This window comes from Chlamydotis macqueenii, chromosome Z (assembly GCF_036417535.1).
Source record: "Chlamydotis macqueenii isolate bChlMac1 chromosome Z, bChlMac1.mat, whole genome shotgun sequence".
NCBI lineage: Eukaryota > Metazoa > Chordata > Aves > Otidiformes > Otididae > Chlamydotis > Chlamydotis macqueenii.
The window spans coordinates 290,924-311,949 of record NC_141593.1 but is presented as its reverse complement, the minus strand read 5'-3'; the positions used below and the strand labels follow the sequence as shown (position 1 = coordinate 311,949).

The 21,026-nt window shown below is 46.6% G+C and overlaps 1 protein-coding gene across 2 annotated transcripts in view; it reads left to right on the top strand.

Annotated features, from left to right (window-relative positions):
- Positions 1–21,026, top strand: part of LOC147596216 (netrin receptor DCC) — a 356,938-nt gene that overhangs the window by 216,186 nt on the left and 119,726 nt on the right. For both annotated transcript variants that reach the window (XM_086770507.1, XM_086770506.1), the window contains exons 8-9: positions 10,089–10,245; positions 16,699–16,853. In XM_086770507.1, coding sequence (XP_086626633.1) covers positions 10,089–10,245; positions 16,699–16,853 — 312 coding nt within the window. The remainder of the gene's footprint in view (positions 1–10,088; positions 10,246–16,698; positions 16,854–21,026) is intronic.

Below are 21,026 nucleotides of genomic sequence, written 5' to 3'. Positions count from 1 at the left end.
TTGGGTTTGAGTTGATGTAGACTCTAGTGATGAGCGCCGGCGGTGAAATACTTAATTTTATTTTTTTTTTTTCCCCAACGAATAGCTGGAAAATAACTCTGCTGATGAGGTGGGTGATTGTTTACATCTGACTGCAGTCTTCAGTGAGTCATCTTTCATAAGTACTGTGGGGAAAAAATTGTTGATTTTTCTGCCGTCGTAACTTGCTGCTTGAAATTCCTCAACGGAAGAACTTTCTTGTTCTTGAACCAACTTAATCCTGGTTTCTGTTGTTGCTTTGTTTCAACTTTTTCCATCATAATTATTTATGAGAACGACGTATTCGGCTGTTTTCCTCCTCCACTGATGTCTCTCCCAGTTCCAGCTTCACCGTTGGTGCTCCGTCTGGGGCTGGTAACGTTGGGAGAGAGGATGAGTTGTCACTTTTCTTAAGAGTATGAGGGGATGTGAAGGTGGGATGCTCGTTTTGGTGGAGTTGATGGAGAGTCTTGTTCTGGTGATGGATTCTCCCACCGCTATGGGTAGCAACTCCCTCTCCCTTTCTCCTTGGAAGAAAAAAAAAAGTCTAAAGGGCTTGGGCTCATCTGAATGCAGAAAGGTTTTTCTCTCTCTCTCTTTTATCTCAAATTTCTTCTCAAGACAGGAAAACCGCTTCTGTCAGGCTCTGAATAATAACGGAGAGCACGGAGAGCCCCGGTGATATCAAAGCGTTGGCAACGTAAGCACGGTTCGGGATGAATAAGGAGATCGTAATTCATCCCTCCGACATCAAATGTTTCGCTGTAATTTTGAATTCTTTAGAAATTTATGTGGCTCGACTTTGTACCTTTGAAAACAAGGAGTTTGCCCTTGACTTGAGGACGAAGGGGTGCCAACTCATCCCGAAATATTAGACTATTTTAAACTGAGCTGTAGAGGATTTAATTTATTTAATTTTTTTTTTTTATTAAGGAGTTTGTTTTCTCTAACATTTGCATGTTAGAGGACTATTCCCTCTGGTAACAAACTAAATGCAAGGGAACGTAATAAACTAACAGCAAATTAACGGTGTTATTCTAAATTCTCTTTCCTCGTCTTGTAATTTTCAAAGGCAACAGAATAAAACTTGCAAGACGACTCATCGGAATTATTCCGAATAATGAGTCCTGAGATGTTATTACACAACAAAAACACACCCTCCCATGCTGGGTCTTTGCTGTTGAATTATTTAAAGCTCCCTGACAATTATAAACTCGCTTTAAGTCTGTTGTCGTATACGATGAGGAGCTGGAACCTCAGCCCCAGCAGCTTTGGGTTTTTTTTCGTCATTGTAGTTCGAAATAAAATTGCATTTCATATTTCGAAAGGAAAGATTCTTTCTTTAGTCCTCCAATTTTTCTGCTAAGAAATGCTATTTTATTTCGAAGCGTCATCCAGGAGAAGAAGAAAGCACGCGATGTTGCAAAGCGACGCGCTGTGGTTATGTTCTCCAAGGAGAGGAGTTGAGGGAAGAGGGTTGTGTTGTCAACTTCTTAAAAAAAAAAAAGAAAAAATGAACTGTGCTAAAAATCTGAATTAATTATTAATATCTGTCCAAGTTGATAAGAATTCTGTTGATAGAGCTTATAGCAGCAAGCCCTCTGTAAAAAATCTCACGCGTGTCGGAGCTGCTGGGCTTTCCAGCACTACTCAATCCTGGTTGGGTCTTGTAGGTATCTCAGCAGCCCCACAGGCAGCATCTCTCCTCGGTTTTTTGAGAGAACCAGGGATGCGATAGCTTTCATTATTCCAAAAATGTTTACTATAGCGGTGAAGGCAGAAGTCATAGAATCACAGAATCTTAAGGTTGGAAGAGACCTCCAAGATCATCAAGTCCAACCATCAACCCAACACCACCACGCCCACTAAACCATGTCCTGCAGTGCCACGTCTGCACGTTCTTTGGACGCCTCCAGGGATGGTGACCCCACCGCTGCCCTGGGCAGCCTGTTCCAGTGTCTGACCGCTCTTCCAGTACAGAAGTGTTTCTGGGAGAAGACACCACCACCCACCTCCCTGCACCCTCCTGTCAGGCAGCTGTAGAGAGCACTGAGGTCTCCCCTCAGCCTCCTCTTCTCCAGACTGACCAACCCCAGTTCCCTCAGCCGCTCCTCAGCAGACTGGTGCTCCAGACCCCTCACCAGCTTCGTTCCCTCCTCTGACCTAACAGAACTTGATGGGATGTGTGGGGAAGAAGTGTAAGATCAGGGCAAGCTTCCCCAGAAGACACTGTCGTGGTTGGCCATCACCCATTGTGCCTCTTCTTGATGGTGCCCATCTGTGCCATCCCGTGTGGGAGCTCCACTGGAGGGTCCCCTCCCTGCTCACCTTGTCTCTTCCACTTATGGGTGTTGCAAACTGTTTCGGGTGACGCCCAGCATTCCTTGGTGATGGGTCAGCCTTGTGCGGATGGGGGACATCAAGGTCTTCCTCGCTGACGCGTTTCACGTACTTATTGAGCCCGTTTGTCTAGGTGTGAAGCGCTCGAAGAGAATTAGATTTTTTTTTTTGTCAATAATTTGTCCCTTTAACCAAAATAATTATTTGCAGACACCCCATGTGATCGTTCAGTAGAATTATTTCCAGATCAAATTTTGATCTGGAAATATAAAGTAAAATAGTTTAATTTTTTTTTTTTTTCCTCTGTACCGAGTAAAATATTTTTCTCATTAGATCCCCCGTGTCTTTCTCCTCGCAAAATACTAGGTGGGCGGTTCTCCGCTGAAAAAAATTGCAGCCTAATAGGTTGAGGAAAAGGTTGAAAATTACGGGCGACTGAAGAGCGAGGTAGAATGGCAGAACGCCAGCGATTTTTTCAGACGCGACCGTAACTACCGCTATTACGTGTAATTCTTTTTAAGTCTGTGGCGAAGTAGCTAATGCGGACAAAACTATTAGTATCGCTACGCGCCGCTATAAATATCGCTCCTCTTGTCTCGGAGTAACTGCTTTTCTAATGGGGCGCGGTGAGTTTCGTTAATGTAGAGATTCGTTCTGCCGGTTTCTTGCTTTTATCTATAAATTCAATATTAAAAAAAAAAAAAAACAAAACAACTTACCTTGAGAAATGCGTAACGTATTTTCCGATGTTTTTATTTTTTTTTTTCGCCGTGATAACGGTCGCAGAATGAGCATTCAGCTCTTCTGACTGCTGTTTTTAAAACTGACCTAGGTAGTTTTTAGAAAGGCCAGGGCACTAAAATCTCTGCTGGCTCTTTTTTCTTTCTAATAGGTTTGTGGTAGATCGGAGGCGCTAATTGTCTCAGATTGGGAATCCCCTTAATTACTCATTTTTTTACTCATTTTGGAATGATTGTTCTGGGAGCTGTGTAAGGCAGGTTTTTTAATAGACTTACGTCCTACCAACCTGTGCCTTGAAACCACAGTCGTCTTCTCTGGGGTCCTCTTCTGACCTCTTCTCCAACATCCCAGGGTCCCCGAAGGCATGGATGCCATCAACCCCACCGCTTTGAAGCCCTTGAGTACCACCTACCAAGAGGCGGCTGGTAGAGGAGCACGTTTTTGGTCCCAAGCCCATACATCACACCAAAGGGATGGCCGTCGAATCTTCTTTTGATCAACGAACGCCTCTTCCAAGACCTGATTTTCATTTCGTGGTGACTTCCTTTGTTTGAGATCTTCTCTTGAGAATTTTGGCTCTTAATTGGCCAAAACGCAACAAAAGCTGCCGTTAGAGGGTTTAAAAGACAGGCAGGTGGGGTGATCGTTAAGCTTTCTTTCCGTAAAAATCAAAGTTAAAAACGTAAAACGGCAAGAACGGCCGTGAAAGATGATGTCAGAGAGAGGTTTCAATCTAGGGCTTAAAGTTTGGGTTTTTAGGGGTAAGGACTCCGACCGTTTTTGTGTCTGGTGATTCTGGGGAGAGAAAGGCTGGACGTTGTGGATCTGATGCTGTAGAGATAACGAAGAGGGTGCGTTGGGAGCAGAGACTCTTCACCCTTAGCCAAGACCCAGGGAGCGATGGGAGGAAATTTCTACGGAAGGAGCAGTTGGTGCCTTGTTGCTCCAGACCTCTGGGGCTGTGAAGTCCACGTTGGAGGTCTTTCAACCTGATGGGGAATAGGGTTGGCTCAGCGTACCTGGCTTCCTAAAACCAACGCGTGCATCAGGATGAGTCGAGTGAGTTTGTACAGATTTTCCTCGAGTTTTCTGCGGACGGAGCCCAGGGTCGGTCTAAGAAAGAAGAGATAGGTCCTCCACCAGCTCCTGAAGGCACGCGCGTGGTGGGACGGCGAACCTGCCTGCTTACCTCGGAGATAGCGCCTGGGTCATCTACCCACGGTGAGAACCTTTTACTGTAAAAAAAAAAAAAAAAATTCCATCTTCACGAATTATTCATGTGCCGGGTGCAATCATATAGTTTCTTTTTAAAAGCGTGGGAGGTCAACGTAACTGCAAATCGTTCTCTCTTAAAAGCGCTGTCCTCGAGGAACCTCAGTGCCCGGCGCACGTCTCGCGGAGGGCGCCTGGAAGTTTTCTGGGTCCTGGATGATTTTGCTGAAGTTCCATGGTCATTTCTATGACACAGGGAGAAGAAAAAAAAACCACGCGCAGTTCTTTTATCCTGCGTAGGCGTTGCCTTTCCTTTACGTTGAACGCGGCTCCGTCTGTTAAAGCGGCCGCTCTTTTGTGACAGCCGCCTCATGTCGCTTCTGACAGAGCTTCCAGTGGTTTGATGAGCCGCGACGTAGATCCCAGCGGAGCCACGGGACGGCGCGGGGCGTACTGTCGCACCGCGATTGCCACCCGGCTCTCTGCGCCTTCGCATCGCGTCAGGGCCGCGCTGGCCTTCGACGTCGTTTTTTCACCGCTGGCTTGTAAGATGTTTTTAGGCTGAAGAAGAAACACGGTGTTCAAAGAACGTGCAGACGTGGTTTAGTGGCCATGGTGATGTTGGGTTGACGGTTGGACTTGATGATCTTGGAGGTCTCTTCCAACCTTAAGATTCCATGATTCTGTGATCCCCGTCGATTCTCTCATCCTTTTGACCCCTGCGCAAAGCTCTTGGGCCTTGCCTTTCCTGCCTACATCCTGATACACGTTCAAATAATAATGTTGACTCTTCTCTGGGAGCAGAGAAGGTGCGATGTCTTCTTCTCTCTGTGTCTTCCCTCCGGTGCCTCTCCGTGCACAAAACAGGGCTGGAGGCTGAAAGAGTAGATGTTCAATGGGTCTTCGTCTTGTTTTTCCACCTTCTACTGAGAGGTGGTCAGACGTTGCCATGATGAGTAGAGAAGAACACCCTAGAATGGGGTGCAGGTGTTGACTAGAGGGTGGTTCAGATGAGATGCCCTGAATTTCGTGGGGATGGGGAAGGGTCTGTTGGCGCTGGGTTTTGTGTTTTTTTGGTTTTTTTTGCCTTCACTAACGCAGTCTCGCGCTCCGAGATCCGGTGTGGTCGTCCGGAAGCGTGAGGAGCGCCTCCCTGCCAAGACGAGCGTGTAGGAGGAGATAGACTGGCTTGCTTTTCATGGAGGTGTCCTTGTTTACTGGTTTGAGGTCGCGCCGTTTAGGAGATAACTAGCCTTCCTCCTCCCTCTGTCGCAGCTCGGCAGTTAAGCTGTTCTCCCGTGCGTCTCTCTTGCCTGTAGTTGAGAAAATAAGGCTGGAGAGAAAAGAGAAGCACTAGTGTGCGTTTAGCTTCTGATGCGGTGGTTATTTCACGGGGTGGAACCATCAAAATCTCCCCGGTCTCCGTGAGATTTTGTATTTTGGACACGTCCGCGTTATTTTGAAAGCCCTTTGGGCCTAATCCTGCGAGGTGCTGAGCCGGGAGTGAAGTCCTTGGGGGTTGCTGACACACGTGAACTTCGGTGGAGGAGAACTGGAAAGGCCAAATTGTGTAAGCGGTCTCCAGGAAAGGTAAAAGGAGTTGCTTGTGCGGAAAAGAGCGTTTTGTTGGACTGTTAAGTGATGAGCTAGCGGTAATTTGTCCAATCCGGTACTTATTTGGGACTTTTATTTCATATCTCCATGAAGGTCATCTAGCAGAACGTCTACGCTTTTCCTGGCTGTTGGAAACAAGACCAAAATTTACTTATTTAATGATCGGACCAAACCACCGCGATTCGTTTTGGTTCTTGTCCACCTGTTCTCGCCGATGTAGTCCATTATTGCCACGTGGGTGCCAGCCGCGGGTCTGTAAATCACCCCGAGGCTGTCCTCCAGAAATCTCCGTCGGGATGTTTTCATGGAAGAGCGCCTGGCTTTTTCGGGTCCTAGGTGTTACACACGCGGCACCTCTTGAGATATTCCTGCGGCGAGTTTTTTTTTTCGCTTAGAACTTTTGGAGTTGGCTCTGTGGAAGGTGTAAATGGGTCAAAAAGGTTCTGGAAAAAAAAAATGTAGAAAAACTCGACTTTATTTCTTTGAATGCAAGACTGGATCGACCAGACAATGGCTCCGTTGAAGACCACCAGACAATAAGCATGGATTTGATGTTATTCCTGGAATTAAAATTCCATGTAAATTGTTTTTTCCTTTTGCCACGGAGGATTTAGAGGTGAGAAGAGATTCGTGTTCTGATGTCGTACTTGAAATCCACGCTGTACGAATAACCGATTTAAAGTGCGAAACCCGAGGAAAATATTGTGAGGGGGGGAGCGGGGAAGAGACTGGAATTAATCCGCAAGGTTTAATTTTAAATTGAGTAAAACATCTTGGTTTTTTTCTGAAATGAGATGCTGAACTTAAAACCTGAATGTTCCTTTTCTGTTTAAGTACAGCGGAATTCTCAAAAGTCTTTTAAAACTGAAAGATATTTTAAAAAAATCATCTCTGTATTTAAAAAAATTCAAATTAATGAATTGAAATAGTTGTTAGAAGGTGTAAAAAAATATTTTGAGGTAATATCTTGACTGAAAATTTTCATTTGATGTCTTGAAATGTCATTTTGGGGATGCGGGTTGTTTAGGGAAGGCGTGATTTGCGGCCGGTTGAAGATGGTAAGCGTGATAGTTTTCTCATTTTCGCTGAAAAAGTATCGTTTCGAGTCTTATCAAAAACTTCAAATTGCCAATATTTTCAAAATATAGGTAGCCTATGGTCGATGCTCTTATTTTAACCGAGCGCAAGTGTAAAACGGCGATAATTGCTTGAATACTCTTCGCTTAGATGAAGTTATAATTAAAAAAAATATATATCGAATGCGCAACGTCACGAACATCAACCACTTTCTGTGAGATATCCACCTTTCTCTATTAATTTACCAAAAAAAAAAATTGAATATAATTTTTAATTTAGGCGTGTGGCAACGTGGTACGCGCATGACAGACTTAAATATTCGATGTGAATTAAACATGAGTAATTAAAACCATGCAAATTTTAATTGGGTTCAAAGGAGAAAAGTCGAACTCGTCTTTGTCGGGGTAGGTTTTAAATCAACGTTACCGTTGCCAGCTGAAATCCAAGAGCAACGTTTTCCATCTGCCCGTTAATTTCTCAACTTCTTTTTTTTGTTAAGTTTACAATTTTTTTGGTCTTTGCTGTCAACTCAGTAAATATGTTTAAATTAGATTTTTTTTTTTTTGTACGGAGGTTGAAAATGTGTGATGAGGTCTGGCTGTAAATGTCATAGAATCGTGGAATCATTGAATGGTTTGGGTTGGAAGGGACCTTCAAAGCCCACCCAGTCCAACCCCCTGCAAGGAGCAGGGACATCTCCAACCACATCAGGTTGCTCAGAGCCCTGGTCAACCTGACTTTGAACGTCAGCCGCCACCACGTCCACGAGGTCACGGAGGGTATGGATTCACCTCCAGATTTTAGATATTCACGTTTAAAAGTTGATACCGCTCTTCGGTAGTTTGAGTAGCTCTTTGGGCTCTATCATCTATGTTAGGTAGATGTCTTCATTTTCCATGAGGTAGTTGTGACGTCACGTATGTGTGGTCACCTAAATGCACACGTCTGGGCTGATCATAGCGCGACGTTTTTGATGGAAGAGAAGTTCTAAACTGCAGTGGTCCACCAGAAGGATGGATATTTGGTGGAGGAACAACGGACCAGGTTGTCTTGTGGTGGAACTGAGAGTTTCTACAGGCCCTCGGGTGCCAAAATAGTTCACAACGGGGCTTCTTCTCAATTGCTTGTTTGATTTAAGCGCCAGAACTCAACTGGAAAAGCCTTGTAGGTTCATCTGTGTGGGTTTTTTTCCGGTCGTGCCCTTGGTGTTTCTCTAGAGATGTTTACCTACTGCAGCCCTCTTAGAAGAAGACAATGCACTTACGCTTATAATCCACGAGTCAACAGCTAGAATAGACCGGAAGCGCAAATCTGCTCGCTCCGAAGCCAAACAGTCGCGTCATCGTAACATGAAAGTGCACAGAATTTGAGTTCAGTCGTGTGTTTGCACGTTATTCGGATCAGTGGCCCGTGACTAAGGACGCCGAACGCGACCCCCGTGCAAATAACCGATCCCAACTTGGCTCCCTCAAGAGCCGAGACTCCGGCGTAACGGTTTCTTTCGACGCATCGTTAGTCTGGAAATGCCGCCGGGAAATTGCTTCGTCCCCTCTGGTTTTGGATTGATGGCCGTAAATAAGGGGTAATAATATTTGTGATTAATAACGGCGATATGAATGTCTTTTAATAACAATTTTTGGGATAATATGAGGAAATGCTAAGCTAGTATTTAGCGGACGTCATGCTTTTTACGGAAAGCTCTTCTTCAGAAGCTGTTTAGATAATACAACGCCGTTAACGACCTCACAGGAAATTAATGCTGCTGGTAGGGTTCACAGGATACGCATGGTGGGTGATCAAAAAGGGTTTGCAGGAACGCGTGGCCCGTGAAATTGGACTTTATACCATGTATTTGCCCTTGGAGAAGGTTAGATAACTTGTGGATGCTCCGTAAGGTTCGTGTGCTAAGTCAGTACGTAGCTGATCACTTACATTATTGTTAAAAAAATGAAGATTTTTTTCATTTCATCAAGAGGAGCGTGGGCAGCAGGGCGAGGGAGGGGATTCTGCCCCTCTGCCCCGCTCTGGTGAGACCCCCCTGCAGCGCTGCGTCCAGCTCTGGAGCCCCCAGCATCAGAAGGACGTGGAGCTGGTGGAGAGGGTCCAGAGGAGGCCACGCAGATGCTGAGAGGGCTGGAGCAGCTCTGCTGTGAGGCCAGGCTGAGAGAGCTGGGGCTGTTCAGCCCGGAGAAGAGGAGGCTCCGGGGTGGTGGAGCCCTGTCCCAGGTTGCCCAGAGAGGCGGTGGATGCCCCATCCCTGGAAACATTCCAGGCCAGGTTGGCCGGGGCTGTGAGCAACCTGATGTGGTTGGAGATGTCCCTGCTCCTTGCACGGGGGTTGGACTGGGTGGGCTTTGAAGGTCCCTTCCCACCCAAACCATTCTGTGATTCTGTGAATTCTGTTGATGGCCAACTTTCACATGGACCCCGGTGGGCAACAACCTAATCCTTAAACTCTGTGAAGAGGTTCTGTTCTAAAATTAATTTTTTCCACTTAAATCTGCGGTTTAGCCAGTTCTGGATTTTGCACAGAAGCTGAACACTTTTCCACGTGAAATGATGCCGATATTGAGTCTTTTTCCTGTTCCTTTTATCCCACTTGGGTGCAATTATCTAAGAAGTCCCGCGCTGAGGCGCCCTGCTTGGTTTCTGCTCTTCCCAGACCAGTTGGGTTGTAGACGTCGGGCTTTAACTGGTCCGTTAGTGGTTGTTTCTGAGGTGAAATATTTCTGCTCCTTGGGGCACAAGAGGCAAAACCCGTGAAATAGGAGTGAACGAAGGCAAGTAGCATGCTCATCACTTGACACAAAATAATTTCTGAGTGTCCCGAGGAGGACACTCTTGAGTTTTGCGTGTTGCTGTTTAATTTAGAGGATGGTGCGTTTTAAGGTGTGATTTTACTGTTAGTTTTTTTTTTTTCTCTCTCTCTCTTTCATCCCCTGTCATTTTATTCACGTTTATTCCATGCCACCTTGGCCCTTTGTTCCGTAACACCTCAGTCGTGGCCACCACGGCTCATCCCGCCCGCCCCGACACCACCCCCGTGCCACCGGCCTCTCTGACTGACTCCTCTCCTTCCCCTCCAGCTGTCCCAAGTTCCAGTGTCCTCCCCTCTGCCCCCCGAGATGTGGTCCCTGTTTTGGTCTCCAGCCGATTTGTCCGTCTCAGCTGGCGCCCACCCGCAGAAGCCAGAGGCAACATCCAGACGTACACGGTCTTCTTCTCCAGGGATGGCGTCAACAGGTAGGCGTCAACAAGCCATGGATCTCCTCTGGATGGGGGGGGATAGTCCTAAGAGTGCCCTGAGGTCTTTACAAGTGTCTTGCAAATTGTTCTCAACCTTGTGGTGTTCTCCTCACGGTAAAAAAAAAAAAAAAAAGAGGTGTGAAGCTAGAAATGCCTTTTGTTGCCAAATATTTTTATAGACATCCTATAAATGTTCATAGCACAGCGCTCATCGTCTTGGCGTGAAGACGGTTGCGTTGACGGTGATGTCTGTGGATTTTACCTCCTCCAGCTATCACTTGACCATCTAACATGAATTATTGTTGGCTCCATATTTTGCCTTTCGTCTTCTTCTGAAGATGCAGCCTCAAGTGGTCATTGCGTGGCTGGTGGAGGTGAATTTGTTGAGCCATAATCAACCAGAAAGGAGGACTTCTTCTGGAGCAGTGCAGATGGTGTAAGACCTTGAAAACAACCAGGGAGCGTGGATTGTGGAGATTTTACGCGTTGGCAAATACGAGGGACCAACCTGGGCCCTTCTAGCCATGTGAATTAGAGCTGCGTAGCTTTTTTTTTTTTTGTGATAACGGCGCTATAGATTGTTTGGTTTTTGCACGATTCCTCATCATTTCACACTCAAAAAAAAAAAGGCACTGCACGTGTACTTGGGTTTTGTTTTATCTTCTTGTTTTACGCCTGAGAAAAGTCTCGTGGTTTTCTCTTCCTCTGCATCATCGTGAAGAACTCACTTGAAGTATCCTGTCCCGTATTTCCGTTCACTCGTGATACGCTGGTGACTGGTACTTGTGGGTGATGAGCGGCTCAGCTTCTGAGGGCGCTTGAGCAGGAATGTGTATTTAACGGGGGGAAAAAAAAAAGAGCGGATGCGCGTTGGGTTCACGAGAGCTGAAGTAGCAAGCTCCTCGCTGCCGCAACATGGATTTATCCTTTGTCCGAAAGGGCTCGGTCAAAATTTCCTGCCCCTACCTGGAGGTTCATAAGCTCCTCATCTTTAATCTCCCAGAAGGTCCAGCGTTCTTTTATAGCCATGTAGCCATTTCTTCACCGAAAAGGTTGTCAAGCGTCGGAACAGGCTGCCCGGGGAAGCGGTGGAGTCACCATCCCTGGAGAAATTTGAGATGTGTAGACGTGACGCTTAGGGACGTGGTTTCGTGGTGGACTTGGCAGGTCAGTGGTTGGACTTGATGATCTTAAAGGGCCTTTCCAACCTAAATGAGTCTATGATTCTTTATACAAGGGGGTTTTTAATTTGTTTCAGTGCTTGTAGACATGGATAGCTAGAGAGAGGCGTGGTCCGTCTGAGCGGCCTGAAAGGACGCAACACCCGAAGCACTCGGGATGAGAGCGTGAAACGCGCCCTGCCTCTGTAAAAGCAAACTCTTAAATTCAAGTGGGCGTTTCTGAGGCCGGTGCTGAAGGCAAGCGTCTTCTGCAGCAGGGCGTCACTCGTGGGATAAACGGTGTGTGGGTTTGTGGTGGAAACATGAGGTGGGAGCCAGGCTTGTTGGGTTTGGTTCACAGGTCAGACCACAAGCATCTCACCTTCACAGATTCCTCCGAGCCTGTGAGCAGAGAGGGACACACAGGAGTGGAGCGGGACGGATTGGGCAGAGGTTGGGAGTTCAGATCTCCGTCCTGTGCCAGCTCGAGTCTCTGGTTGTGGCTGGTTTGTATGAAATGAGAACTCCACCTCGGTGGAGCGTCAGGAAGGAGATCTATTGAAGGTTGTGAGGCGCTCAGAGAAGACGTTAATTGGCCCCAGAAAAGTAACCGACGCAAAAAGAGCGATGAACGAGTTCAGCGGCAAGTGAGGATGCGCAGCGGCTCCCTTGTCGCTCCCAGTTTGGGCGCCAAATTGGCCTTCACGGGACCAAATCAGCTATTTTTGCACGTCTGGGTCTTGACGTTTGTCTGGAGCCATCGCCACCGGTGATAGCGGAGCAGGATCCTGGGCTCTGCGTGGGCGTCCTCACCTCCTTACGTTTATGAAGTGCTTTGAGATTTGTTGACGGCCGTGAAGAGCCCCGTGACGTGGCAGTGCCGGCGGGCGCTGTTGTAACCCCGCCTCGTTTCTTTTAACCGTCTTAAAAACACGAAAAAGAACGAAACAAATAAGTAGATAAAATAAATTCCACTGTGTTCCCTCCAGGAAGAGACTCAAAATACCACCCGCAGTTCAAACCTTTTGAATATGCACCTGGTGTCTTGTAAATTTTCCAACAAAGCATGAGATAAAATTAACGTCGTGTTTTCCTTGAAGGAGAAAGCTTCCATGGAGTTTTGGAATTGTTTATTGTTTACGCGTTGTTGGTACAAAAGAGTTGTTTTTCTGTTTCGAAAAATAAAGATCGGCTTTGACGTTAACCTCAGGGACGCAAAGGAGTTGTCAGAGAAATTAAGTCTGGAGTCGGGCGATCTTCCCGGCTTGGAGAGCAGGGAGAGGTTTGCGTGACAGCTCAACGCCACTGTCATAGTTCAGCCCCGATCGGGACCAGTCTACGAGGTCTCTCTCTCTCGCTCCCCCCACCCCCCAAGAGATTAGGGAGAGATGATACAAGAAAAACAGCTCAAGGTTTGAGATAAGGACAGGGAGAAATCCTTAAAGTTCTTCACAACAGGCTGGCAGACGCCTTTCAGGATCTCTTCACATCATCCATGTCGTCTCCTCTCCACTTCTCGCAGCCGGGCCGGGACGAGTTGGGCCCAGTCGGCCGCCCGGCGGGAGGCCAGAGGGTGAGGCCTGCAAGGCCCATGAGGCCTGCGCCTCCCCCTCTCTGCCCCCGCTCAGCTTCTTCACATCTTCTCTTTCTTTTTTTTTTCTGTTTTCCCCTTTTTAAATAAGTTATCGCAGAGGCGTTATCACGGGACATTCTACTCCCAATTGGCTTGGCCTTGGCCAGCAGCGGGTCCGCCCTAGGCCCGGCCGAGTCCACTGAACAAAGGGGAGCGACTTCTAGCAGTTTCCTACAGAAGCTGCCACCTTAGGCCCCCCCTCACCCAACAAAACCACAACAGCCACCAAGGCCAACGCAACTCAGAGGCCACGCGGCCGTTTCGGTGACCGTCTGGAAAAATAGTTTCCCATGTGTTGAACGATCTCACGAGGGGATTTTTTGTCTCAACGAGAGAGATGGTTTATTTTTGCCGATTTACTCTTGATGTGTCTCTAAATGCAAAAAATAACTCCTCGAGCGGAATTTCAAGGCATGTTTAATTACCCGCGCGCCGTTTTAGATGAATTCCGCCTTCCCAGTGAAAATTTACGTCGTTATATTTACATTTATGAAATTTAATTTACAATTAAAGAATTCACTACCTTTCTTTAGAAATAGTGGGAAATATTTATACAGCGGTATATTTATGCTTAGCATTCTAGAGGAGACACGAACACTCAAAATCTGGCTCAGTTTTGATGGCAAGCCTTGAAGTGTCAAGTTGGCTTAAATAATGGGTCCTGATTTGTAGCTGGCCTCTTTTTATAACTGACTGTTAGCAAATTATTTTTTTCCCTATAAAATGAAATAAAATGCTCAGATTTTTTTTTTTTTAAGACGCTGGAAATAACACAACTTGAACGTTCCAGGCCAGGTTGGACAAGGCTCTGAGGAACCTGATGTGGTTGGAGATGTCCCTGCTGCTTGCAGGGGGGTTGGACTGGGTGGGCTTTGAAGGTCCCTTCCAACCCACACCGTTCTATGATTCTACGATTCTCTTAAAGCCTTTCGTCGGAATTTTGCTGAAGTTCTCAAATACCGTTCCCAGATTTACATGAGTTTGCTTCTTATAATCAAGGACTTTCTGTTATTTTGGGGAAGAACGAGAACAGGAGATTAAAAAAAAAAAACCTCCAGGTAGTGAAAGTCCACTTTAAAATTAATAGTGTTCATTTCACAGCAAGGAGCGTTAACGCGACTTGTCTTACTTGAAGTAACTAATTAGCTGTTCGAAACATTATAAAAGCATTTGTTACACACCTAAGAGATATATGGGAACTGTAATTATCTTTTTTTTTTTTTTTTTTTTTTTTTTTAACATGCCGATACCGTAATGGAACGTGATCTTCAGTCACTGGAAATTACATGTCGAGGCCTCCATTTTACAAGAAAGCGGATGACTTTAGTCAAGGTCTTTTATTTTTAGACTGTAATTTATGGCCAGGATGGGGTCGTAAAAGAAAATCCCGAACGTAAAAGTGCTCGATTTGAGGATGCTTGGTGCTTTTTGGATCGTTCCTGCGTTGCTGTAGCATCCGTAGCGTGTTAAGACCTTCATGGTAAGGAGGGACACATGATGGACTTTCGGGTGTGGGCAACGCTCGTCTTGCCTAGCTTCAACTTGAGCGCGTGTCGGCGGGACAGCTCACCCCCGCTCAAGGGTGAGAGGCAACCGCGTGTTTTACAGCGTCCCTCTGACGCGTTTGAGAGACCTGTTTTACAAAGACAAGCGTAGGGTGCTTGTGTTCCCAAGGAGTTCTTTCTCTTTGCTAGCCGGAGGATTTACGGTGTCACAGAAGACGTGGCGCTCCAGGGCGTGGTTTAGTAGGCGTGGCGGTGTTGAGTTGACGGTTGGACTTGATGATCTTGGAGGACTCTTCCAACCTTAAAGATTCTGTGATTGCCAGGTGTGTGACGTTGGCAGGCGGCTTGTTTAACCAAAAGGGATTTTTTTTTTTTTTCTCACGGCTGGTAATTAAATGGCCGCGGGATGTTGAAGAAAATAGAAATGGTGGAGTTGGAGGAGATCTCACGGTTTGAAGGAGATGGACCCATGTGGGTTTCTGCGATCACACCAAAATTCCAGCAACCTGTGAGCAGGAGCTCTGTGCCGGGAAAATAACCAGATATTTCTGTCCTATGCCAGGAGAATAACCAGATCCTTCTGTCTTGGTTCACCTGTTCCTCTAAATGCAGGTTTTTTTGGAAGTTCTTAGATCTTGCACTGCCCTATGGGCTTCTGGTGTTGCATTTGGAAGACGTTCTAGATCTAGTAGCTAGAAAACCCACGCTGTAGGATGTAAAGCATGTAAAGGTTTAACTTGCTCAGTGCTTTCCTGGGGTGCGTGGAGGGAACACGCTGACTGGCCAAGAAGGAGGAGACTTCTCTCTGATTTTTTTTGGGATGGGCTGGGGACAGTCCAGAGCTTCGGCTCCTCAACGCTGCTCCCAAACTGGAAACCATCAAATTGCTGGAGCGCAGGGTTGGACTTGAGTTGATTAACCTTGGAAATGACGTGTGAGTACAGCGAGATGACGCGTGATGCAGAGGAGGCTCCGGGGAGACCTGAGAGCGGTCTTCCAGTACCTCAAGGGGGCCTACAAGAAAGATGAGGAGAGGCTGTTCAGTAGGGCCTCTTGCGATAGGACAAGGAGTAATGGCTTTAAAATAGAGGGAGGTAGATTTAGATTGGAAATTAGGAAAATTTTTTTTACAATGAGGGTTGTAGAACACTGGAACAGGTTGCCCAGAGAGGCGGTGGAGGCCCCATCCCTGGAAACGTTCAAGGCCAGGCTGGATGAGGCTCTGAGCGACCTGATCTGGTTGGACATGTCCCTGCTCCTGGCAGGGGGGTTGGACTGGGTGGGCTTTGAAGGTCCCTTCCAACCCAAACCATTCCATGATTCTATGACTTGCCGCTGGGAGCAGGTGATGGAGGTTCAGTCGCATTTTTCTGTTGTGGCTCGGTGATAGCAAACTGCTGGCCAAGTTGGATGGAAATACAAACCTTGGCTGATGGTGAGCTGCAGCGACTCTTGAAAATAATTTGGTGCTGGACACAAGGCGGGCTCAACAGCACTGCTGGGAGGGAGAAGCACCCGCTGCCTCCAGGCGCCAGTTTCCCAGTAGCCCATGGCCAAATTTGCATATGTGGGGTGGTGTCTCTCCATCTTTCTCCACGAGGAGAAGGCATCCCCTCAACCGCCTGGGCGCTCGTCTCGCCAAGGCGGGGTCTAGCACAAACTCCACAGATGGGTTTTTGTTTTAGACCTCTGACATGATGACTCGTAGCCCCTTCTGAATAAAATACCCAGAACTCTGCGTGGTCCCTTTGCCTGTGGACTGGTGGCGATGGGGTGGAGGTTTTGGAGGGACAGCTATAGCAGGAACGAGATCAGAGATGTATTTCTTCACGGAATAGCCATTTCCTTCCATCAGTTTTCATTTTTTGAGATATTAAGAAAGGGAAAGAACCAATATGCTCTGGAAGTGTTGAAATACAAGTCTTTTTTTCTAGCGCTTGCAGCATTCCCAGTGGATCCCATTACCTAAAATTAGGCTTTTAAAAGTGAAAATTAAAAGAAAACTACAGACAAACAAGCCTCAAACTGAAGTTTGATAAGTAATCACACCTTGCAGGCCACCAACTGTGTAAACAGGTAATGCTTTAAGATCTAAATGCATTTTGAAATGGTGTGTTCATTGGGTTTTTGTGGGTTTTTTTTTTTTTTGCAGGGAACGGGCAGTCAACACATCTCAGTCGGGGATGCTTCAGCTGACCGTGGGCAACCTGAAACCGGAGGAGACCTACACCTTCCGAGTGGTAGCGTACAACGAGTGGGGACCGGGAGAGAGCTCGCAGCCCGTCAAGGTCGCCACGCAGCCGGAGCGTGAGTACGCGTGGAAATGGAACGGGGTCTCGGCACGGGCGGCGGCAAGGGCCGTAGCGACGAGCTGCAGCTCTGCAGTTCTCGTAGTGCGTTGGTTTAAGGTGGTTTTTTCTTTTGTAGAGCTCCTCTTAGAAAATATGGCCCAGTAAATCTATATAAGCATGGTAAATAAAACCTTTCCTCGGTTGGTGATACTCCTTGCAGAGCATCTCGCCGCTCAACGGCGGCATGTTGCTGGTTTGTGTTGCGATTTTGATGATCGTGCGTCCAATATTCTGTCGTGTGACGCCGTAAGTGATATCAAAAGTTACGCTGTGGTACGTAAGGAGTTGGTTTTTTACAAGGAAAGGTGATAAACTCACTGAAAGACACAACAGCTTCCCACTGGAGTAAACATTTTGGCTTCTGGGTGTTTAAAAGCAAATATTTTTTATTAGTTAATGTTTAGCTTAAGTGTGTTTTATAAATCTTTGGAGCAGGTGGAAGCTTTTAAGAGAGCTTTTTCCTCTTTCTGCACGTCTCATTTCATGGTAACTATTTCCACACATCTGGTTTCCAGAAAGAAGAGACATTTTTTTCTGGTTGAGTTTGTCCTATCGCGATTTTTCTCGCTTGGAAAGTCCAGGAAGGGCTGTTGCAGAGAGAGAAGCGAAACATGATTTGTGCCCTTCCACGGCAAAATTAAGTTTTGTTTTACCTTGTCACACGTTGCCGCGTACTGAAATTTTAACCGAAAGGCAGTATTTTTCTGAAAACACCTCGTGCCAAGGTAACGGCTGTGCCGGGAAACCCTGAAACGTGTGTTCTTGGTTCGCTGCCTCGTCGCCGGGAGCAGGTAGAGGAGGTGGGAATGGCTTTCCGCGGTGGCTGGAGGAGGAGAGGAGTTTGGAAGCCAGTTTTGTGAGAAGAGGAGCCTCTGGAAGTGGCTTGAGGTGCCTTTTGAACTGTTGAGTTCCTTTTTTTAGCTTAGCCAAGCCCCAGGAAAGGTGTCAGGGCCAGTGAGAGCATGGGTGACATCCCCGGCCTAGATGAGGCCTAGACAAGGGACGTTGTGAACAGGGGGAGACAAGGCCTTTACAGTTAACATTATTCTGTGATTTTGCATCTATAGCTTTGTTGGTCGCAAAACACAGATTTTTTTACTCCCTGTCGTCACTTCCCAAACCCCCAAGAGCAGTGATGCTGGTGAACTATCACCCAGGACGTCTCGCTTTCTGGGTTTTGCTGGACGGCCTTGCGTTTTAGGTAGGCCTTCCGTTCCTGCTCCGAGATTGCTCCGCTGCTCGTTGCGCTTCTTCGCAGCTGCGCAAACACACGCAAGGTTGTATCTCAGCCTTTTTCGAGGAAATAATTCTGGAAAGTCAGTTCAGGAATCTTTTGAAAGTCTTGAGTAACAAACCATCGGCATGATTTCTCTATTAGTAATTTAGCTCTGCGTAGATATGCACAAATGCGCGTATACGCATTTCCACATATGTTTGTATTTTTTATATATAATATATATATTTACAGAATTAAAATGACATTTCAATTTGGAAAATACCTTCCTGCTCTCGAAGCGCCAGTGAAAAGCAGCCACCTCTGCTGTTACCCTCCGAAACTGCCTTGGTACGGAGTTACTGGCTGCGTCGAATGCAAAGCGCAGACGTTTGTGCTGTCTTTCCTGTTTAATAACTTCATGATTTCTCTCAAATGTCAGGTTTGAGCAGGGAGAAAAATACTGCTTTCCATTTTTTCTTTGCGCTTTTTACCGTTGACCAAATTATCTGATCATTTGGAAACAACTCTCTCCGGCCCTGGGAGGCAGTCAGCCTCTGCGCGGCTGTCTTTCAGAACATGCTGTAACCATTGTACAGTAAATTACATGGCTGCACATAAATTGAATTTCCACATTATTTGGAAATATCAGCGGTATTACGCAATCTGGCATTGTTAAGGAAGAAAAAGGACATCTGAAATTCGTGTCTGTCAGTGCCGCTTTCGAAAAGTGCATACGTTGGCTCAGTAATCAGTTTAAAAGATCAACAGGACAAGTTCCAGCTTTTTGAAATAATCATCCAGAATATATGGGCTGGATTTATATGAAGGTTTTTGTCCTCAGATTAACATCTCCCCCTTCTTTTTTTTTTTTTTCCAGTAAGCCACAACCCGTTTTTCTCTTCCTTTATGGTGTATAATTTCACTACGGTATTATCAGCCCGGATTTAAATCCCTGCCTGCTTAAGCCATGTCTAATCTTTTCATACCACATGCGGAGACTTTGTGAGTTATTATTTTGGCTCCTCAAGACGCTGCTAAAGCAGCTTGGGAGTCGAGAATAAAGGAGAGCATCTATTCACGCGAAGGGGATTGGAATTGTCCGTCCGAGCTTTGAAAGCGGTTCCCCCCGCTGCGGGACCAGCTCGTTGCTTTTCACAGCCTTTTAAGAATTAAAACCGGTTTCCTAATAAATCTGTGTCTCCGCCGTGCGTGTGTTAGGCGGCGAAGGAGAAGCTGAATAGGAAGGCCTGTTGACGTGCCCCGAAGAAACTTGACGGCGTCGCTCGTGAAGTCGCCTCTTATCTCCCTTCCAGCGAAATCAATTTGGCACGCGTTGACATCTCAACTTCTACGCGAGCGTCTTCAAGGGCTTTGTAAGGAATAATTAATTACTGCATCCTTCCGAGGTAGAGAATATTATTATACCTACTTAAGAGGAGCCCAGCTGCGGCCCCATATGTCTCCCCCGTCCCCAGCAAACCTCTGACCCGCCGTGGTTGCCCCCGAGGTGGGGAGGAGCTGTGCTCCCCGCCCCAGTGTCCTGAAAATGGAAATTCTCAAACAAATAGAGAAGTTTGGAGTGAGTTTATGGAGTGAGCGGGGCGTTTTGCAGCAGCTAGAGGGTGATCGTACGTGCGTAGGCGACTCCGGTGACTTGGGTCACCGAGAATCCGCATCTACCTGGATATTTTTGTACTCCCAGTTGCCGTTAGACTGGTGCACGTAACCGCAGAAATCAGTCCCTTTTGTCGCTTCAGAATTTAATTTTTTGTGATTATGGTGGGGAAGCCTTTATTTATTTATTTTTAATCACTTGTACCTGAATTTTCTTGCTCAGACACTAGCAGCAAAACCTACCATCAATATTCCATTAAAGCAATTGTGCCAGAAGCTATTCAAGTTTTTTTTATTATTATTTTGAGGGTGGTGGGTTTATTTTTTTTTTTTTCCTGCAAGTTTTTCAGTGGAGGCGATGTGAAAAGGACGTAGACAAAAATCTCGACTGCAGAACTCTTTTAACATATGTTTCTTATACAGGTGTCAAAACCACATAGAAAACTAATGCGCTAAAATTTCATGTCGAGAAGCAAAGGGAAGGCAGGGGTGGCTTTAAAGCCCATGTAGGCGACCATTTTAGGAAGCAAGAATCAGGTTTATAGATGTTGATCTCCTCAAATTAAGGTTGCAGCGTAAACGCGCGCTGGAATAATTGTATTTTCGGAAGACTTGGATCAGACCCGTCCGTTTTGGACACCAGTGCAGAGACCGTGCCGGATCGTCACCTCTCAGGGCTGGCGAGCGTTTCTGAGGGCACCGGCACCACCTCTGCTCCCTTCTCAGCTTTTTTGGGTACCGATTTCAGCCACGGTGATGCTCCAAATGGTGGTAAACGATCTTACGGTAGGGAGGGTCTTGCTGAAATGAGAGCCCTGCGATGAATTCGGCTGAGTGCTGCGGGTTCTCTACAGAACCTCCCACCGAACCTGGCTTTGATCAGGTTTTTGGGAATCTAGGTGGAGAAAAAGCTGAGCTTGTGGTTAAGAAGTTGGCAAGACTGGAGGCAAGGCTCTGATGTTGGGAAGATCATTGAAGCCTCTTGGTTTCTTCATCCGGAGAACATAAATAAGCAAAGCTGATGAAAGGTTGGACCAGATGATTGATGATCTTCCAAGGTCCCTTCCGACTTGGACTATTCGTCGAGTCTATGACTGTTCCTCTCTCCTTCCTCACTCCCAGGTGCAGGTCTATCCGTGCTGCTTAAACACAATATTCTTTGGGGTAGGGATTTCCCTTTCCGTTATTTCCGTTATATATTCCAGATATTACAAAAATGAATAATTTTTACAAGAACCTGCGGCTAGTCCCATCTAACGAGGGAGCTGTGGGCTCCATCAGGAGCCTGCTCTGCTGCAG